Source organism: Heloderma suspectum, chromosome 2 (assembly GCF_057233095.1).
Source record: "Heloderma suspectum isolate Gila_16-S chromosome 2, 16-S_ref, whole genome shotgun sequence".
NCBI lineage: Eukaryota > Metazoa > Chordata > Lepidosauria > Squamata > Helodermatidae > Heloderma > Heloderma suspectum.
The window spans coordinates 260,301,158-260,324,173 of NC_139459.1; the positions used below are offsets into that span (position 1 = coordinate 260,301,158).

Genomic DNA, 23,016 nt, shown 5'->3' on the forward strand with positions numbered 1-23,016 from the left:
GTACTACTAACTTTCTCTGAAATGGTACCATATTTAAGGGGTGGGGGGGATGCAAAGGAAAAATAATAGCAGTTTTGCAAATGAAAAAAAGTGCCCCAAAGCAGAGGCATTCTGTCTGGAGCAGCCTAATCATCAAAGTGGCAACAAAGATTTAATGAAATGAAGGTAGCACCATAGTGACAATCAGAAGACTGGTATGAGAATTAGAGATGGATCTAAAAAACAGTCTCTTGCAATTTTGAGTACAACACTTCCATACCAAAAAATATGGATACATTTTCTGAATTACAATGAACTATGCAAAGTCCTGTGTATAAACATCTTCTGTGACATGACAATTATTTCATGCACCTCTAATAATTTCTATGTGTTTCCATACTCTACTGTTTGAGCCTTGCGTTTGACAACTGGTACTACTGGGGGGGGGGGGGGGAGGAAAAAATCAAATCCAGCTAAAGAAAGATATTCATGGCGGAGGGATTTATGAAGTACAATAAACCTAAGAACTTTTAATTGTTAAATGTTAATTATCCTCTGTATTATTGTGTGTGTGTGTCAATATTCTATGGCAATCTTCCCAAACCTGGAGCCCTTCAGATGTTTTGGATTACAACACCCATCACCCCAGTCATGACCACACTGGCCAGGGATGATGGAAGTTGCAGTTCCACACATCTGGAGGCTGCCAGGTTGGGGTAGGCTGTTCTATGGGGTTTCTTAGCAAATGCAAACCATTCCAGTTCCTTGGGTTTGCAGATATAAATTTTCCAGGCAAGAGATTACTCCAAGTGTCTCTTGTGTCTGCCACCCAGAAAACACACAGTTTTCTGGTGGCAGTCATAGCTTACAGTACAATCCTATACATATCTACTCAGAAGTAAGCCTCACTCAACCCAGTGGGACTTATTCCCAGGTAAGTGGATATAGAATTGCAGCCTTAATTCCCTTTTTACTAAAAGTATTCTAAATAGTGTTGTAGTACAGCTAGGGATGGCGGATAATTTCTCCACGAATCTTCGGGAGGCCGAGTGCTGACGCATTCGGCCCCCCCGAAAGTGTTGGGGAAATTCTCCGCTGGCCCCCCGCCCCCCCCCCCCCCGGGATGGGACTTACCTTCGGCGAATGTCCCTCTCGGCGGCAGGTCCCGGCGGCGTTTCAGCGGGGGCGGCGGCTGGTCTCCCGACCGGCTGCCGCCACCGCCGCTATTACAAAACAAAGTAAAAACAACAACAACAACACGTGATAGGCTACGTAACGATTTACATAGCCTATCACAGCTAGATTTCCAAAGTCAGCTGTGATAGGCTATGTAAATCGTCACATAGCCTATCACGGGTGACTTTGGGAAAAGAAAAAAAAAAGCGCATACACAAATGGCGGCGCCCCATGGGTGCCGCCATTTGTGTTCCTTATTTGGACGGGGTAGTCTACGTAAATCTTTACGTAGACTAGATGTGCCAAAATAAGGAATGCAAATGGGCGCCGCCATTTGTGTACGCGCTTTTTTTTCCTTCCAAAGTCACCCGTGATAGGCTACGTGACGATTTACGTAGCCTATCACGGCTGACTTTGGAAATCTAGCCATGATAGGCTACGCAAATCGTTACGTAGCCTATCACGGGTGTGTGTTTTTTGTTTTTTACTTTTTTTTTCGTGGCCAGGGAGACGGGGCGCTCCTCCCCGGCTTGAATTTCGCCGGCGAGGGATGGGGCGCCTCCCCCCACGGCCTGAATTTCGGCCGGGCGAGGCAGGGCGCCTCCCCCCCTCGCCTGAACTTTGGGGGGAGAACCGAAGCACCTCCCCACCACCGCGAAGCAAGCTGCGGGACAAGGTAAGTCCCTTTCGTCCATCCCTAAGTACAGCAAGTATTTTTGGCTATGTGTTCCTGTATGGGGATATCCAAATCATTGATGGAAGTTGAGTGAACCCTTATTTGGAAAAAGTATTTCATACAATAATAGCTCTGGCTACGATATACGGGCTGTGTAGACCTACCTAGGGTGACCTTGTTAACTGCAGCTATGACAGAAGGAGTGTACCGCAGGATTTGATGTTCCTCCCTCCCTTTGCTGGTGCAAATTCTCCCTGCCCATCTACATGTTATGTGTCACTGCTGGTAAGAGTGTCTGTTTTCAAAATGAGAAGCTGGTGTAGGATACCAGCATTTGGGAAGAAGGAGGGAGTACTTAGCTCTTTTCCAATCTGCCATGTCTTTGTTCCAAATAATCTCCGCACAAGCAGCTTACCTACTCCCAGTGGGGTTCCAAACCTAACAACATAAGAAGAGCCATGCTGGATCAGACCAAGAGACCATCTACTCCAGCATTCAGTTCACACAGTGGCCAACCAGCTGCCCATGGGAAATCCACAAGCAGGGGATATGTGCAACAGGACCCTCCCACCTATGTTCTCCAGCAAATGGTGTACATAGGCATACTGCTGATACTGGTAATAGCATATAGCCATCTGGACTAGTAGCCATCAATAGCCTTATTCTCCATGAATTTGTCCAATCCCTTTTTAAAGCCATCCAAATTGGTGGCCATCACTACTTCTTGTGGAAGTGAATTCCATATTTTGACTATGTGTTGTGCGAAGAAGTATTTCCTTTTATCTATCCTGAATCTCCCACCAATCAGCTTCCTGGGATGACCCCAGTTTCTACGATTATGAGAGAGGGAGAAAAATGTCTCCCTATCCACTTTCTCCAAACCATGCATAATTTTGTACACCTCTATCATGTCCCTCCTTACACACCTTTTTTCTAAGCTAAACAATCCCAGCTGTTGTAACCTTCACTCATAGGGGAGATGCTCCAGCCCCTTGATCATTTTAATTGCTGTTTTCTGCACTTTTTCCAACTCTACAATAACCTTTTTTAGGTGCGGTGACCAGAACTGTAGTATTCTAAGTGTGCCTGCACCATATATTTGTATAAGGGCAGTATGATTTTGGCAGTTTTATTCTTAATTCCTTTTCTAATTATGCCTAACACAGAGTTTGCCTTTTTTCACAGCTGCTGCATACTGGGTCAACATTTTCATTGAGCTGAGCACCATAACCCCAAGATCTCTTCCTTGGTCAGTCACCACTTGCTTAGATCCCATCAGGCTATACTTGAAGTTGGGATTTCTTGCCCCAGTGTGCATCACTTTACACTTGCTTACATTGAACTGCATTTGCCATTTTGATGCCCATTCTCCAAGTTTGGAGAGATCCTTTTGAAGCTCTTCACAATCCCATTTTGTTTTAACCACCCTAAATAATTTGGTGTTGTCAGCAAACTTGGCCACTTCACTGCTCACTCCTATTTCCAGATCATTTATGAACAGGTTGAAAGGCATTGGTCCCAATACAGATCCCTGTGGGACCCCACAGTTTACATCCTTCCATTGGGAAAATTTACCATTTATTCCTACTCTCTGCTTTCTGTTCTTTAACCAGTTACTGATCCATAAGAGCACCTCTCTTCTTATTCCCTGACTGCTAAGTTTGCTCAGGAGTCTTTGGTGAGGGACTTTGTCAAAAGCCTTTTTGAAGTCTGAGTAAACAGTGTCTACCAGATCACCCCTGTCCACATGTTTATTGACAGTCTCAAAGAACTCTAAGAGGTTAGTGAGATAGGACTTATGTTTGTGGAAGCCTTGTTGATTTTTTTTCAGGAGGGCTTGTCCTTCTATATTATTACTAATTTTATCTTTAATAATGCTTTCAACCAATTTACCTGCAATGGACTTTAACCTAACTTACCTGTAATTTCCCAGATCCCCTCTGGATCCCTTTTAAAAAATTGGTTTTACATTGGCCATTATCCAGTCATTATCCAGTCCTCTGGTACAGAGGCTGATCTTAGGGACATGTTATATATTTTTGTTAGAAGATCAGCAATTTCATATTTGAGTTCTTTAAGAACTCTAGGATGGATACCATCTGGGCCCAGTGATTTATTAACTTTCAATTTTTCAATAAGGTTGAGACCGTCATCTTTTGTCACCACTATCTGCCTCAGTTCCTCAGACTTCCTTCCTGCAGAAGATATAGGCACACATATATTTTCTATTGTGAAGACAGATGAAAAGAATTCATTCAGCTTCTCAGCAATTTCTTATTCTCCTTTAACTCCATTATCATCAAACAGTCCAACTGCCTCCCTAGCTGATTTCCTGCTTCTATTTAAATAAGTCTTTATTATTGGCCTTGATGTTGTTAGTGATATACTCTTCAAAATGCTTTTTTGCACCTCTGATTGTGTGCTTGCATCTATTTTGTGCAAGCTTATGCTCCATTTTGTTTCCCTCATTTGGCAAGACTTCCATTTTCTGAAGGAAGCTTTCTTTTCTCTAATAGCTTCCTTGACACTGCTTGTTAATCATGCTGATGACCTCTTGGACTTGGTGCTACCTTTCCTAATCTGTGTTATACATTCTATCCGAGCTTCTGTTATTGTGGTTTTGAGTAACCTCCAAGCATTTTGAAGGGATTTAACCCTCTTCATTCTCCCTCTCAACTTCCTGTTTACCAGTTCCCTCATTTTAGAGAAGCTTCCTCTTTTGAAGTCCAATGTGACTGCACTGGACTGCCTCAGCAATTTCCCACTTAAATATATATTAAATCTGATAGCACTGTGCTCACTGCTTCCAATTGGTTCTACAGCATTCACATCTCATACTAGATCCTGGGTGACACCTCTTAAGATTAAATCCAGGGTTACCTCCTCTCTAGTCAGTTCCATGACCAACTGTTCTAGGGCACAATCTCTTAGGGCATCAAAAATTTAACCTCTTTGTCGTGACTGGAACATGCATTTATCCAGTCAATGTCGGGGTAACTGAAGTTACCCATTATTACAATACTTCCTCATTTGGAGGCCTCTCTGATTTCGTTTTCCATCTCAAGATCACCCTGAGCATTCTGGTCTGGGGAACGATAGCATGTTCCTAATATTAGTTTTGGAGTCCAGTATTGCCACCCACAGCACTTCTGTGGAACAGTGTGCCCCTTTTAGGTTTTCTAGTCTGCTCGACACTACGCCCTCTTTGATGTACAGAGTAACACCTCCTCCAGTACACCCTTTCCTGTCCTTTCTGTAGAGTTTATATTCAGAGATGTTTGTATCCCACTGCTTCTCTCCATTCTACCAGGTTTCTGTAATGTCCACTATATCCAGGTTCTCCTTGAAAACTTGGCACCCTCCCATTTTGGCTCGGAGGCTTGTAGCATTTGCATAGAAACACCGATACTGTGTCCCTCCCCAGATGCCTCTGGCATGTGCATTTTTTGCTATGGCAGTTAGGTCGGTTTGACTGGCTATCATGCTTCACCATATGCTCATGTGGCATACATGTGTTTTTACCCTTGTAAATATATGGCTAGAATCCCAGAGGGTGGCAGGAAAAAGAACAGAGGAATGGCAGAAGGAAAGGGTTACACTCCTGTCACTCAATACTTCTTTGCTCTAACTTCCCTTCTTCCAGAACAGATTCTTGTTTTAATAAACAGTGTCCTATAGGTGTTTGTGTGTAACATGTAGTTAGCCCCTAAGGTTTTGTTAACCAGCTTTATTGGCAGCAATTTTAACCACTTTTGAATGATGTACTTCTTAATCACAGTTAAGGTAGCCAGGAGGAATTTGCCCAGAGCAGAGACAGCAGAAGAGAGTGTATTATCCTACAGCCAACTCCAGTGGCCTGTTCCTGATCTCTTAACTTCAATTATGAGTTCACGCAAGTTATGGATGAACCAGTCCATAGCTCTCTGTTGCACATAATTAAGCCCCACTGATTTCAATTTCAATCATAAGTATGCAGTGAAATGTAGCCTGTCACACCAAATCCAGGAAGACAAGTGCATGAACGCAAAGAAAGTTCTGCTAAAAGATCTGCACTTCAGCCACTGAAAAGGGCACTGTAGAGGGGAAGACACCTGCACCTAGCACACAGGAATACACATGCAGTGTTACTCTATTGTTCACATGCCACCGGACAGGTGAACAGTGTTGTTAGCTGTTGCATGGGGAAGGGCTTCCCTATTCCTCTGTAGATGCACAGGAATATCCCATCGTGCAATGGGACATCCTTCTGCTTGCAGAAAGGAACAAGAAAACCCTGCACATTTAGCAAAGGTACTGATCGTGGCCGTGAAAGCATGGCAGAAGATAACACTGTCCCTTTTTTAAAAGGGACAAAATTCACTTTTTCTCCACAGCATTGGGATGACACTTAGGGTATGTTCACACATGCAAGCCACATGGAGAAATGCTAGTCTGAACTGGACTGTACATAGGATGATTCTGTTGACTATGGAAGCTGGAAAAAGTGCAACAGCTATCATGGAAGTGGCTATCTGTTACCCCCATATACTGCCCTGTTCATACTGTCAACCCTCCAAGAGCCCTAAGTCTCTTACAGCACAATCTTATGCATGTCTACTCAGATGTAAGTGCTACAGAGCTCACTGGGACATACTCCCAGGTAAGTGCATTTAGGATTGCAGCCTTAATCATCTTAATGGCCTCCATGCCTATTACCAGCAGCTCAAGAAAAAAGGGTTAGGTGGGACCCCAAACTGCTGACAAGAGGACAGTGAGAGGATTAAGAGGGTTGAGACGAGGTATGCTTGAAAGATATTGCTTCTGTCTTGGAAAACCACTTAATTATAATCAGATGTATTAAGTGTTCATGTGGCTATTTTTGCCACATGGAAATGTATTGAAGAACTGCAGTTGGTTCAGCTCAACAGTTAAAGAGACTCTAATTGTAATTTTACCCAATATAAAAATAGGTCAAATACCCAGAAAATAAACCCAAATGCAACTTATGAGGCTGAAAATATCCTAAGTATATATCTGAGGAATACCCTCATCATTTCCCAATTGATAAAACCTTTCAATCCAATACAGATGGGTCAGGATCCAAAGAACTACTTTAGGCATACACAGTGTCACGTCCTTTGGGCCCCTCTGTCAAGTCAAACTCTGCTTTGGAAAGCCCCTCAGCTTTAAAAATTGGTGTGCCAGGTGCCATGAGGAGTTGCATTTGTGAGAAACACAAGCCCAAAGCTTTCTTGGGCACATGGAACTAGTTGCTTGGCTCTTTGGATCCCCACCATGATATGTATACTTAAAATGCCAACTCCATAGTAAGCCACATTTCTTCATATATCATTATTCATAAACCAGCATGTTATGCCCTAACAAGAATGAGAACCAAATGTAGCTTTTAATATTTGATGGATGTAGCTTGACAGAATATTAGAATCATCTCCATGTCAGTGGAATAAAAACATTAGAAGTTGATAGACAGGCTCAATATTAACATTACTCATGTTGAAAAGCAACTACTGGTACAAAATGTTAACATTTCTCAGTGCAAATACCTAAACTTTCTCCATCCCTGTGAAAATATGACTTTGAAGGTTAAATCCATGTATAGCAACCTCCTTTTAAAGCTACTTTTGTTCACTGGGAAAGGTTATTATTTCAACATGAAATAATAATTAGACAAAGAAAACATATATCCACCAAAATGAATCTAAGATTTGTGATTTCTCTAACTGAATGTGTAACACCCCAATTTTAAACGTTTTTTCACTGTAATGCAGGATTAAGATCAGGCTTATGAAGGCTGCTACACCCTTTTGTAATTGTTCTTCCACTCATCCAGTAAGAGTATACAAACATATTTCAGGACAGGTAAGGTGTTCCCAACTCTTATTTTAACCTCATAACACTGATGCAGGGGTAGAGAGACTTTGCAAGGAAGAATGAGAGAGAAGGGTTTGCTTAATATGTTTCCAGCCCTCTGACCTTGCCTTTCAATCACCTTTCTAAATTCATCCTCCCCCCCGCCCCACCTACTACCACCCTGCCGAGATGGGTATTTCCAGCCTTAGGGTGTGTGTGTGCCTTGAATGTGTGGTACATGCAGTTCAGCCCTTAGTCTTCATTCTTATTCAGGTGTTCAAAAGGGCTGTGCAGGGTTCCCGAATGTGGGGAGGATTCTAGGCGCGCTGAGCCAAACAGGCTTAGAATCTCCCTTTGGATCTTCACGCTAAATGCACGGAGGATAAATGCACAGGATAAATGCACGCTAAATGCACAGTGTGCATGGGGATGTTGGGAAAGGGAGCCAGTGTACACAGCCCCATGGTCCCTCCATGATTTGTGTCCACACATTCTTCTGAACATCTGAATAGAGCTTTCGTATCACACATTGGGTTCCAGCTAAATTGTAACTGGTGTTGAATGTCAACTACACAGACACATTTACTGCATTCTTAGGTTTGTTTTCACATACTTCCTAGCATTTTTTATCCAAAATTGTACGTACTGTGGAAAACAGTATCCTGGATTCAGATTTTCATTAAAAATGTCATTGCTAGTAGTACAGAATTCATTCCCTGAACATTTATACAGGTAAATATAAGTTTCAGTAAGGCCTTGTTAATTTAGATTACCTTATTGCAGCTTCCCTTCAGCAAAGCCATTTCACCTTCAGCACACGTCAGCTGGGAACAAAGGGCTTTGAATCCAGCAGATCCAAGGCTGCTTCTGATGTGCCCCAGATTGCTCTGATTTGGGGCCTACCACCAGTGGTAGATCTACACCTGTGGAGCTTTCTACGGCTGAAATAAGGGCTTCCATGGCAGACTCCCCCGAGAACTGCTCTCCTCCTCTTTTACCCCATCCACTCCACCTCACCCAGTCAGCGGATTTGTTGACTTTGGATTGCTTTGTATATCTCCAATTTCACCATTTGTGTTGCTGATCAGGCACATCAGCTTAGTTTTATTTTTATTCCTCCCTCTCCTTTCCTGGTCATCACCAGACTTGATCATTTTTCAATAGGAAACATTTTTCTCCCTATTATACTCCAGTTCTCTTGCCTCTATCCCAAACTCTGCTGCCAAAATGATCCAGCTCTGTCATTGCTCTGAGCATGTGATACCCCTCCTCAGGTCCCTTCACGGGTTTCCCATTCCCTACTGCATCCCACACAAACTCCTTGTCCTTCCCTTTAAAGGTCTCCACACCCTTAACCCACTCTTTCTTCCCTTCATTCCTATTTGATACTTGCCTGTAACTTTGGCTCCTCCTAGTCTGCCACTTTTGGCCACCTGAAAGTCTCTTTCCCCTTCCTCTCTGCCTATACTTGGCTCTCTGAACATGTATGTGGCACCTCTCCTCTTTCAAATTCTTCAAAACTCTGAAAGGCCTTTGCCTTAACGCCCAAATCCTCATTCCTGTGTATAATAAAGTCAGGCATTTTCCCACACTCATCCCTTGCTACCCTCATCTCTCCCTCTGTTCTCTTCTTTATCTAATTTAGATTGTAATCTCCTTCGGAGCGGGCACCTGTCTATTTTTTATTTGTGATGTGCCATGTATACTGATGGTGCTGTATAAAAAATAAATAATTATAATTGTAAAAATACAGGGCTATACTCAAGTCTGCCCACATGCCAGAGGGACCCACTGCTAGTCCAATGGGGAGCTAGCAGTTCTAAAAGCAACCTGAAACAAGTGGAAATGCTCTTTTCCAGAGCAGGTCAGATCAGTGGAGCTTGCAGAAAAAAGCTCCGCTGACCAAATCTGGGAAACACTGTTCCTGCTTGTTTCTGGAGCAGCTACTTTCTGTTGTGCGAGTGGTAGGTTCCCCTTTGTGCAACAGATAGAATGGGAGTGCAGAGCCAGTACTGGATACTGTCCATATTATACATAGTATTTTGAAAAGTTTCCCTTGCCTCTAAGGAGACATTTCTCCATATGTGTCCATATGGAGGAGGATTACAAAGACAGGTACATGTCAATCTAAGACCTTCTAAGTAACACTATATATTAAAGTATCTTGAATAAAATATGCAAACCTACCTTCTGCCCAAGGAATAGACTTTTAGTGGACAGGACAGTGAAACCATCTGTTGGGGTGCCTTCTGTTGTGCTGTCAGCACTTGCTGATTTGCTGACTTCTCCCTGTTTCTTCTCATGCAAAATCAACCAGTCAATCAATTAGTAAACCCAAGATTAAAACAGACAAATATGACATGACAACCAATTATATGCTCATGTAACATGTGGATGGAAGGAGCGTCTCTATATTGCAGATAATCCATAGCACAGGTGTGGGCAACTGGTGGTCCTCCAGATGTTTTGGCCTACAACTCCCATCATCCCTCATCACTGGCTATGCTGTCTGGCAATAATGGGAGCTATAGGCCAAAACATTTGGAGGACCACAAGTTGCCCGCCCCTGCCACAGAGGAAGAAAAGTTTATGAACTCCCCACTTCTGGAGATCTTGTAAACGGATGTGAATTCATTTGTATAGTGGTATTTCATTTGTATAGTGAAATAAACATACACCCTTGGTAGGATTTTTTGAATGAATAAAATCCTGAACACTCAAATTCCAAGAAACATTCACGAATTTCACAGGTACAGATATACCTTCTTAGTGTATCAGTACCTTCGTACACAGATCAGATGTAAATGTGCATCTGAAGTTGAATAATCCAATGCATTTTCCTTCAACACCACACCGTATGAAGAGGGATATGTTTTACTATCCATCCAGCAATGCCAGTGGGAATCTCTAACTCGCATATCTCAGTCCAGTTCTGAGTGCTTATCATATAGCTTCAAATACTTCTGATTCAGTGCCTCTAAATGTGCAATATTAAAGGACAGGCAACACCATGTTGTGTCTGTCTCTTCCAATAAGGTATACACAACAAAAGAAGTAAATAAATGTATTGTGTAGATCAGGGGTAGGCAACATGTGGCCCCACAGGCCACATGTGGCTCCCACATCCTTTTTTGCAGACCTCACTGTTCCCAAAGTGTCCTTGCTACCATGCTGCCGAATTTTGGCAGCGGCAAGGGAGAAGCCACATTTCCCCTTTAAAACAAGACACATGGAGTGTGCAAAATTGTGCTCCCCGTGTACAAAACTATACTCCCCAGGGCTTCCAGGAGCACAATTTTGCATTAAAACCAGTTGCATGTTCCCCTGTGCACCTTTAGAAACTCTGTGCTGAAGTTGTCAGAAACTAGAAAGATCCATTTTAAAAGGAATAATATTCAGTTTCAGAAAATAACTGTCTTGGATGACAAGGTACTTCTACTTCTTTCTGATGCTCCTCTTTCAAGCCTCAATGAAGAGATGGAGCCGTTGGCTAAAAAAGGCATACCGTGGGGGGACCTGGTTGCTGTGTTAAACCTCAGTGAAAACAAAAGCTTTGGTTCCACAACACCCCAAGTGGATATGGAAAACCAACTCTTGGAGCTGTGAATAAAGATGTGGCGGCCAGGAGGAAAAAAACCCAGGAAAAAACAGGGTACAAACATTTCCAGGGACATTTTTTGTCCTTGGAAAAAATAGTTTTGTTTTCAATTTTTTTCTGATTTCCTCCTATTGTTTCCCCTGGGGCTTCCCATCCCTAGTTGTGACAGGAGAACTGAGGGGATCTGTCCATGTGTGGGGCTTGCGAAAAAGGTCTTCTCTGCTGATAGTTTGAGGGTGACTGTTCCAGGACCCAAGGAATCTTCCTGCCTCAGCAGATATACCTCTTGAAGATAACTCTCCATTGACATATCCCAAGCTCCACTTCCGTTTGATATTTCAGTACTAGAATATATAGTGTTGCTAACCTTGACCTCAGCAAAATGGAGTGGGCAGTATATGGCCCACTGTCCTTTATTGTTTGTAACATTTACTGGGATGTGATAGATCAGGTCTCCTACAACCAACCAGAAATAAGAAATGTACAGTAAGCACAGAATCCTATTGTGTACTGACTTGGAAGTCTTACTGAGCAAACTAGGGTACCTTAGACTTTCTTGCTCCTTTCTTGCCACCTGCTTTCTTTGTTGTGGTTTTCTTCTGTGATGGCGATTTTGCCTTTTTAGCTGGGGGCGGAGTGATGATTGCTTCCAGTTTTCCTTTTGATCCCCGCTTCTTTGCCAATAACTCTGGATGAATATTTGGTAACACACCACCGCTAGCTATGGTGACACCTTTCAATAGCTAAAAGGAAGTGGAAAAAAGAAAAGCACCCTTGAGTAGTTTTCAAAGTGGGAGAGACCAGTCGCCATGCTACTGGAGACAAGGACATAGAAATGCACAGATCAAAAGATTCAATTTCTTCTGGACAACTGAGGTTATGTGGAGTTTTCAGCCTGAACAGTTGCTGGTACATTCCAATTCATGTAATTAAACTGGGCCTATGCAAGCTACTTCGTAAGTCTTGAATTACAACTTTGTGGAAAGAATAATAAGGAATGAAAAAGGAAAGAATAAAAAGGAAATCCTCACATAATGGAATCTCTTTTTACCTGATTTAATTCTTCATCATTTGCTACAGCCAACAGGATATGCCTAGGTGTGACACGGCCCTTTTTGTTGTCCCGCGCTGCATTTCCAGCCAATTCAAGAATTTCCGCTGCCAAGGAAGATGAAAACCTTCTTAATGAACACAAAATGAACTGTGTTTGGTGAATAAGGCTAATCAAGTAGCATATAATCAATTTTCTAGCCGTTGACCAAAGGTATGCAGCCACCTGACACTCCTAGTACCTTATGCTCAGAAACCACAGTATAATTTGGTAATGGATTGTAATCACAGATGCATAGCCCTGGATCCATTACTAATCCTCCAGATTTATTAAAAGGCCATAGCAATTCATATCCAAAATTAAATGTATCTCATAGAACAAGCGCTTTAACATCATTTGCTTTTTCTTAAGGTTAAACTTCGCTGATCTTACAGAGGTCATATTTATAGTACAACTCTAAATATATTTACTCAGAAGTAACACTCGTGTAGTTCAATGATCCTTGTAAGTGTGTTTAGGGTTGCAGGCTAAGACTAGAATTGATTAAAATTAAGAAGAATCCACATTCCTGCTCCCAGCTTACTTTAACTCCTAACAGTGAAAAGGAATTCACTTCAGTTCAACTGAATTGAACTGTTCATATGAACAGCAGAAAACTGAAGTCTATTCACTACTAATAGATTATCGCCTTGGAAATCTGTCAAATTAAGTACAACTATTGTAAATGCTAAAGTTCGATTTGAGTTAAAGCGAAGCTAATGGTTCCATGCAACTGTTTAAAAAGTGAGAAGCCAATATATCATATCCTAAAGCACCAGTTGTCAGTTCAAATCCCTCAGACAAAGCAATTAGAATATGGTGAACAAAAGAGAAAGAGAATTGTTATTCTCATGTTTATGTAAGTCTGGATTTAAAATCAATTGCTCAGATTATACAGAGAGAAGTACCTTTGTAAACAACAACAGGGACACCATCCTTGGAAAAGAGGAATGTGGTGATCTTAATGTTATTTTTCGATATTTTTTTCTTAAAAGGTTTCAAAGAGGAGAGATGCACACTAGAGAGACACAGAAGGGAGAGTTTTGCACAGTAGTGCAAAACAGAACATTCAACAGGCACAGATAATTTACTAAATCACAAAATATCCACAAACCCTTTTAATATTCCTGGTACGTTAAAAGCAATAGTAGATCTAGTCTGACAATTCAGAATAGCTTTCAGTAAATACCAATGCAGAATGATGGAAACTTCTTAGAGATGCAGCAAGATAGTCATATTTCAAACTGTATACAATTTTGTCAGGTTTGGATCTATGCATTCTTAATAAATCTTAAGAAATAAATCTCTTATTAAAGCAGTTCTGGGTATGTAAGCAGTTACTCTCTTTCAGATTCCTATAAAGTTTGCACTGATGTCAACTGTCTCTCAAGGAAGTGACAGTTATCTCTGTAGACATATAGGCTGGGATTGTGAGTTTCCTCTTCCTGGCAGGAAGATCTTCTGAGACGAAAGCGGGAGGTAATTTTACTGACTCCTCCTTCCTCCTGCAGTTCTCGTGTCTCACACTGTTCCAGGGAGACCCCCTGGAACAGTTTGAGGAGGCTACAGGAAGAGGAGGAAGGAGCCTCCTCCTTCTGTTGGCAAGATGCTCCGCTGGATCTCAGTTCTGTCTGTGAACAGATAGAGCTGTTCTGTTTGTGGAAGTGTAGTTAGGATCCAGGCTATGAAACCTCACCGACCATATGAGCATTTTCTAAGACTAAGACGCAAATGCTCTGGAACAAGGCTTCAATGCAGAATCCAACAGAAAATGTACAGCAATTCTCAGCATTCCCTAGCAAGCACAAGGAATGCTAGCTGGAAAATGCTGGCAGTTGTAGGACTTTTTTCTGTCTATATATGTATAGGATAGTGCTCTTAATTATTCTGATGACAAACTAAATGAGAGCAAAGGATTTATTGAAAACTAAAGAAATACTTAAAACAAATCTGAAATATACAGCCCCTGATGTGTTGCTGTAGTTTTAAAATGTCACTCTTTGGGTACCGGTAATTATTGCACTCTAACATTAAGACCTGCTGATGCCTTTAAGTGTAACAGAAACACTGGAATGGACTACAGATATTTTTGTGATTTAGGCTAGAATCCTATGGACTTGGGAATAAGCTCAGCTGAAGTCCGTGGGATTTACTTCTGAGTAGTCATGCATAAGATTGCACTGTTAATAAATGTCCTATGTGGTTTGAGTAGTCTGTTTTACATCATTCTTAAAGTTGTCCCACATATTAACGTATATAAAAAAATACGTGTTGTTTAAACATTTCTCCTTTGAAGTATAAGCACTGATTTAACACATAAGGATTACATGCAACAACTTCCAGGAATATGTAGGAAGGGTTAGAATTTTCAGTGAAAAAAGAAAACTATTAAAGCATAGGTCACATAATATAAAGGATTAGCTTCAGTACATACACTGGCTAAGCTCTCCTTGATAAAAAAAAATATACTATAATCACAATTCCAGTGATAAACCTGTTACAACATGTATGGAAAACCTTTGACCTACTAGACAAACTACAGATGTAATTTATCAATGACAAAAGGTATTTTTCAGCATCCTCATATTTCTAAAACACATGGCCCTGAGACAGTATTTTATTCCTTCTGGTTGATGACTGAAATGATTTCACATACATGTGGCTAAAAAATTACCATAGACAAAATTTTAATTTAAAAACCTAAAAAGTTAATGTAATTTCTGTGAGGCACTATTAATGCTCACAGCATCTCTGTAAGTAGAATATTCGGAGTCAATTCAATTGCTTTAATTCCAGAGAAGGCAAAGAAATCATTTTGCTATTGTCAGAACTGTAACATGTGAATTGGCTAAACACCACAGCATTAAAGGAGATAAACACCTGCTGAGGTATAGCTGCTGTGGATACTCCAAGGAGCCCACTTCTGGTCTCTTTCTCACCTGTGTCCAGTTAGACTATGCTACTGTAAACCAAACCGTCTCCAGTAACAGAAAAGAATTACAGTCCTTAAGCTTGGAAGTGTGTTAATGGCCAGAGCAAACACAAGGCAACCTGGGTGTCCCCACTAGAGGAAGGCAAGGCAACATGGGTGTCCTAGTGGGCCAGTATGCTTTATGGCAGGGGTGGGCAGAAGGTAGATCTCCAGATATTTGGGACTACAACTCCCAGAAGCCCCTGCCAGCATGGCCAATGGTCAGGAATGCTGAGAGTTGAAGTCCAAAACATCTGGAGATTTGTTCCCTGCCCACACCCTGCCCTCTGGGATCCTGCACACTGGTTTGTAGGGAAGGGCCAGCACACATATGCATGCTTATCAAACAACTAACTATAGCATCAAGTGATGGCTTGCATGTGCGAATGATGAGCTATGATTAAGAACCACAAATCAAACTTGCACGTAACTGGTCACATGCATGTGAACTTGAGCACAATCCTTTTCAAGGGAGGCAGTTCAAACATTTGGTTGTGAGTCATCTAGCACAGAGTATGAGACCTAGAGGAGCAGAATGGATACCAGGCTAAGCTAAGAATTAGGCAAGCCGCTTTCTCTCTCAGCCTCTTTCCCCCACCTGAAGTGAAATATGGGGTAATAATAATACTTGCAGGGTTCTTTTAAGGATTTCAATGCATGTAAAGCACTCTGAACACTTGAAAGTGCTATACAAGCATCAAGTATGTTGTTATGATTACTGTTATTACTCTTATTTCTTTTGTTGTTGTTCATATTCAATCATATATGAAGCAGACTGAAGAAAGACAAAGACAGAGAGACACTGGACAACATAAGCGGACATATTACAAATCTGCCAAAAGATTCCATCCCTCTCTCCACCCCAACCCCATCCCTGTCCTCTTCCTCTCCATTAAACCTTGCTAGAAGTCTTATTAGGTTTTGTTTTCTCTTGACAAGACCATGGGAGATATTGTAAAGGGACTACGCTACTGAGCTCTATTAACCAAGGCATTTGCTTTCTCTGAAGCAAAGTTGGAAGATAACTGACACATAATAATATAGCTAAGCTGTTGCAGAACTCAAGAGTCAGAGAGACCACAGAGTGAAGGAAAAAGTGTTTCTTTATTTAACGCACGGGCTTAAGGCTGGAATCATTTCCAAAGAGCCAAAAGCCCCGATTTATATCAGCACATTGTTTTTATAGACATTGTGACACATAGGAAACGGCTCCTCCTCTCCCTCCCGCGTGGGGTTGCAGTCCTCAACATTTCTTCTCCTAGCACCATTGTTTATAATACAAGAAATGGGTTATAGGGTAGCCATGATAAGCAGAGAACAGAAGAGAACAGCAGAGAACGAGATATACAACTCTATGCTGACCTTAGCCTTTGTTGACAAGATAAGAGACTCCTGCGTCTCGTCAGCCTACAACAATATATTCAAGGGAGAAAGAGCTCAGCAAGAACATGAAGCATGAGACTGCATGAGGCTACTTAGTCTGACCCCCGATATGGCTGCTACAAAGCATTAGGAATTACTAAGCCCCCTCACTCTATGGTTTCTGGAGCACTTTTAGGGAAAGTCCTAAAAAGCTTTATCATTTCAAATACACTTATTGTTCTGTGCCAACTCGAGCAAATGTTTTGTCAGCCTAGCACAGAATACTCTGACAGGCTGACAAAACATTTGCTCATCCAGGTGCAGGATAGAAAGAGCAATTTTGGAAGAATATGAATTTTAAGCATAATATCAGCCCTTGTGATGTCCTTTCAACGGAAGGTTTGTAATAATACACCTCACCTACACATGTGTAGTTTCCTAGCAAAAAAAAATTCTATTATGGTATGTGACAAAGACTTTTCCCAGAAAGTCAAATCCTTCACTCTGTTCCATTTCTCCCTACTGGTTCCGAATTGCAATATCTAAGAACACAAATATCCTCAGCAGGATACCTCTGTGCACTCTCCCGGGCAACGAAGGGAAACAAGATTGGATCCTCATGTGCTGCAATATGGAGGCAAAGGTGAGAGATAGGCTGGAAACTGACTTCGCACTCAGGAAAGGCGGAGGCAAGATTTACTGAGGGCCAAACTAGACATAATACTGTGTCACCTGGAAGTATATCAGGGTTTTAAAAAAATGAATAGAAGGTCTGGAAGGCCCCAATTTTCATCAAGACAGCAGTGTACATAGACAGGAGGTTTAACTGCTCCTCCCCAGGCACAATCCCAATGAAATTGCACTCCCTTCCACACTCGTATTAGCCCCATGAGAAAAGCTCCCATTGGCACCAATAGTTTAGCATGTCTTACTTGGAGGCAGACTCCTGTGTAAGTTCTTCATCTGCACAAGGAGGTCATTTAAGGGGACAAGAATCTGATTTTGAGGATCCAGTCCCACTCCTCTCCTGTGCAATAGGACTGAAGCTGAACTCAGCACTCCCACTCAGGATTCTTCATGCCCTTGCCTTGAAGACAAAGCAGTCAAATAAACTAGGTTTGCTGATCAGAGATGTGCTATTGGTTAATACCACATACCACACCTGCAAGCCAAATCCTTAGGCTGCAGCAAGAAACACTGAGAAGACAGAGTGAAGCTCCAAGGTCACTAAGAGGCATCACAAAAAAATGGAAAGTTGCAAGCAGCTTCAACAGCTTTGAGCAAGCGTGAATTGCTCTTATCCTGCAAAAATGAATTTGATTCCTATGAAAGTGACAATGCTATGACAACAAGTGGGAGGGGGGCAGCAGCAACTGTTGTCAAGACTGGCTGGGCACAGCTAAAGGGATGAGTTCTTGTCCCTCCCTGCCTACAGCAGGTGCTAGCAGGTATGCTAGCGCCGTCCACTACTTACATTGCCAATTTGCTTTTGTTTCTCCCTCTAGCCATATATATTCATTACCCCACTCCCCCACTCTGATCACTCTCTGGTATTTATAAAGCACTAGTAACTGTTACTCTTGGCATCTGATACTATACAGAGAAGTCATATCATAACCGAAAAGTCTCCATAAGTGTTGTTCTGCAAAATCTCAGGGGCACATTTTATTTGTCCTTCATATGCCTCTTTCAGAGGAGAGCTATTTTGGAAAGCGCCAAGCCTTCCTCTGTGGACAGGAAGTGATTTTGAAAGTATCATTTTCTAATGGCCCTTTAGAGATGTTTATGCACCCCACTTCATTTTCAGACACAGGAAGAAAGTGTGGTTTAAGAGGAAAGGTGAAAGCTTGTGATGCAACAGAAAGAACCTAAGTGAGGAGAGCAGAGGGAGAAGCTTTATTTTCCCCTCACTCACACACGGCCCACTTTAACGGGCCTTGAGTAGGACAGCACAATAACAATACATTAACAGCCAACTGGAGGAGTTTCTGCTTGAGTTCTGATTTTATGGAAACAACAACTGTCCAATAGTTGTATTTAAAACAAAACAAAACAAGAGCTGAACCCAGGGATCAAGAACTCTTATCAGTTAGTAAATAAACACCAAAGTCTTTCCATCTTCAGGAAACAACAAACTTCAAGTCTAGCTTGCATGTGTGCTTGACTAGCTCCCACAAAACATTCTTTTTCACACCAGTTTTATTCCATTAATGTTTTGGTGCAAATTGAAAGCTACATATTAAGAATTAGGGCAGAATTAGGGCGAACTTTAGACTTGCAAGGTATTGATGACAACGACAACAACGATTTTAACTCTGATGTCTGCTCAGTGGATCCTGTTGCAAAATACTAGCTCAGGAAGGGGTGGTGGTGGTGGAGACATACACTTAGAATTAAGGAACAGGGTGTTTCTGAGCACCTGCCCAGATATTTGTTTTCAGAACCAGAACTAACCTTACAGTCTTTCTAAACAAAACCCCATTCCTGGTTTTCCTCCAAGCTTTATTTATTTCAGCAGCCAAATTTTAGAGAAGGGGGGCTTTTTGTGGTTGTTATTGTTAAAAAGCTGGATGTCTGTAGCTCCTTTCATATACGACTCATATGAAGGGGGCAAAAAATGTAGAAAGGAGCTGCAGGACATCTGAAGTGGGGAAGTCTATGAACATAGAGGTCTACATAAATAGACTTCCTTGCCTCAGATGTCTACACTAATGCATGGACTCTGGGGCTGGTGAGAACTGCACATCTTTGGGTGTAGGGCCAGAGGTGCAGCCCCACCGCCCCTTTCTACATGCTCTGCCCCTTCACGTGAGTAATGCATGAGGGGGGATAGAAAATGAGGGTTGTTGGAGAAATCTGCAATGGATTAAAATTAGTTTGGATTTCTCTGAATCCAACCTGGAGATTCCTCAGCGGACTGGCTTTTTCCAAGTCAGTCCGATTCCAGATTGTAGACAGTTTTTCACTTTTGGGGAGGATTTGTACTAAACACATTAGTGCTAATGCACATTAGTGATAATCTGCATTAACTAATGTGCATTGGCACATTTGCACAAGCGAGCATTAGCACTAATGCAAACTTGTGCTGATGTGAGTTAGCGCTAATGCGAATTAGTGCAAGTAAAACAAAATTCTGGTTTTAAAAAATCCGATTCCGTCAGTGCGTGGACAATGGAACAAAAGACACCTGACACTCTGTGAAACATAGATGGAACAGATTTAACAAAATCCTTACATCTCTACAGATAACCCTTGCTAATCAGTGCAAATAATTCAGAGATCTACCAGGTAGCTTCTGATTTAGCTTCCATATACCCCTGAACTTGGGCCTGTAGTGGCCAATTAAATATTTTCCCCAGTTTACCTATTAACAACAGAGGCCTGGTTTGTAGTGTCACACCAGTACAACAGGAGATTACCCATTTTAGCACTTATTTGTAAAAATGTTTACTATCAGGACTAACATTGGGCATAACCCACAAAGACACAAATATAATTGTAAAGTTTTGCAAATGACAACTATTTCTCAAGTAAAATAATATTGTTCTCCATGACAAGGCTATGCATTTATTACCATGAAAAAATCTAACCCCAAAAGCAAAGCATTAGCAGTGCATTCTTGCTCACATTCCATATGTTGATTCTATCTTTCGCTAAGACATTTCCTATATCATGCACAGCTTGTGGACTGGGCATTATCCAGTGTCCTTACTCAAAGAAACATAAATCCATAACCCTAAACTGTGGGCACTTTAAACATAGAGAAAGGACTTTTGGTGAACTTCTACTTTCATTCCAATGTCAGCTCTCTGTAGGCTGTGCTGTTACATTTTTTTTTGCACAGCGCTGTTCCCAACATGTGGAAAGCTCATGTAAAAGAGCCTACAGACCAATGGACCTTAATCACATCCTCACAGAGCATGTATGCTGGGGACATTGAGGGCATTTTAGGGAAGTTCGTAAACACGAAACAACAGGACTGAAATAGGATTCCTTTAAAGCCTGATATACACATAATGTACTAGCACTGATGTGCAATAATTGATAGAATTCTCACAAAAGTTCAAAACCATTAAACGTACAGTATGAAAGTTCATGAAGAACTATTTTGCAAGCTTCAGGCTTTTGAGATTTGAATTTGATCTAAACATCAGATCCCTTTCTTCCACCAACATAGCAGTCATTCCAAGCCAAACCTGTTGCTCATTAAGGAAAATTAGTCAAATTCTAAATTTGCATGAGGCTTTCCCCCCAGCATTTAGTTCAAGTGGAAAGTCCTTGTAGTTGACAGGTGTTCAAGAGCTGGACTTTCGCTATGCAAATGTGAGTATACCTGACAGCTCTGAACTCTGACTTCATCCAAAGTCTGATTAGCTTTATTTTATTTCCTCTTTTGTGGTAGAGAATTCATGTCTTGAGCAAAACCATTTCTCTTATTTCAAAACCCTTTGTCTTTCTTCACTTCACTGCAATGAAGTCATAATGTTGAGAATTTAGTTACTAACAGCTAACAGATGACATGCTGAGAAATAGCCAGCATTTTCAACACAAAAAACTTTCAGCAAGAGAAAAGCAAGGGGTTTCTGAAAAAAGTGTGAAACTCAACCCTTGATCCAAAAGAACCATCTCCACAAACCATGAAGGGGCGGGAGATTGGTATAATCCCATGTGGAAATCTCATCTCTGTCATGCAGATAACTCCAGGCAAAGGATTTCACTTATTTTTTTTTTTTTAATTATCCTTCCATCAACGATTTACTGAATTTGGAACATTGCATTATTCTGGAAAATTTTAACCAAATCAGACCCAATTAACTATAATTGTTAAGAGTTTCCTGCATTCCTTTCCTTGTACATTGCTTACAATCTTCTTTAATGTCAAACAGAGAGCATCATGTGGCTCCTCCTTTTCTAGCCTTAGCTTTGACTTACACTTATGGACACTTGATGTTTGGTTTGAGGCTATTTATAGGCTGGTAAACCTGTTCATCCAGCTAACTGCCTAACTATGCCAAGTTATTGAAGGTTTTGTATTTGTACAATGTAACTGGTTGAGTGATGTTTGGATGGAACTTACACTATGGCTATAAAAGCCACTCACAATTAGAACCTTCTAAACAAAGTCAAATGTCAGCTCTGTTCTTCTACGTTTTCACTGGCGGTTCTTCCAGATGGAGGATTCCTAGCGCTACCAATCAAAAGACATTGTGAAGCTATTTCGTCTTTCTCTCCTTAACAGTTTTTCTGGGCTAAGAAAAAGGAAGCAGTGGGAAAACATGAGTTACCATTGGAAGGCATAATCATCTAGACCCCCTGTAAAAATCTGTGAATGAGGCAGGGCAATTGCATAATAAAAGCCTGGTCTAGAAGCCCTCTCAATTCCGCAATCCATTACTTTCATAGGAGTCTCAAGTTGTGTCTCTAATAGATGCTTGAGGTTAATAATGCAAACCTATGCATGTTTAATCACACTGTGTTCAATAGGGCTTACTCCTTAGTAAGCTATTTAGGATTGCAGCCTCAAAATGTAACCTAAAGAACACAATCGAAAGAATGGGCAGAAATTGAATTCAAATGTAAATGCAATCTGTTTTCAGTGCCTGTTAACAGGAAGCCAAAGCCATCTTGATATTTTCATACTTAGCTTCCTCTGTCTTCTCTCTCGCCACCCTCCTCTAAAATGGTGTTTCCTTTGCCTACCAGTTTACACTTTGCTGTTACTCTTAACAGTTTACACATGCTTTTTTTCTTTTAAATGCATTTAAACATGATTAATGTAAGCACTGCCAGATGTTGCTTGAGTGAATGCAGTATGTAAGTTTTGGCTCGACTGCTTTACAACTCTGAACAAGTCTTGGGCCTTTAAACGTGCTCCTGGCTTATGTGCTAATTTCTAAGGGCATTTGTTATAAAACGATATTTACACAAATGAGATCCTAGTCATGCCGTTGGCACCCCTCATATGTACTAACAGCAACAGAAACAAAATATTAAACAACTTATTTTGGGTACAGCGCTGTGGATGGGTCCCTATGCTTTGTGCTGAAGCAGGTCCTTTCATGCATTATGCACACGTGAGGGCAATGTATGCGGAAAGGGGCTACAAGACACAACTCTGACGTTGCACAGCTTCCCCTACCCCTACTCCCTGCACATGTGAATCCACATCATCCACTCTGTGTGACCAGGGTTGCAGGATCTGGGGAAGTCTATGCATGTAAATTTACCTACCTCAGACATCCATGCGAATGCATGGATGGCAGGGATGGCAGGAGCCATGTGTTGTATGGGCTGGGCCAAAGGTATAGCCCCCA

At 41.5% G+C, this 23,016-nt stretch overlaps 1 protein-coding gene across 5 annotated transcripts in view; it reads right to left on the minus strand.

Moving 5' to 3' along the window:
• MACROH2A1 (macroH2A.1 histone) overlaps positions 1-23,016 on the minus strand; it is a 73,274-nt gene that overhangs the window by 18,425 nt on the left and 31,833 nt on the right. For all 5 annotated transcript variants that reach the window (XR_014788398.1, XM_084838940.1, XM_084838939.1 and 2 more), the window contains exons 3-5: positions 12,331-12,437; positions 11,825-12,022; positions 9,869-9,976 (exon numbers count right to left, since the gene is read on the minus strand). Coding sequence is in view for 4 of the 5 variants with exons in the window: in XM_084838940.1 (XP_084695066.1) it covers positions 9,869-9,976; positions 11,825-12,022; positions 12,331-12,437 (413 nt within the window). In the remaining variant the exon portion in view is untranslated. The remainder of the gene's footprint in view (positions 1-9,868; positions 9,977-11,824; positions 12,023-12,330; positions 12,438-23,016) is intronic.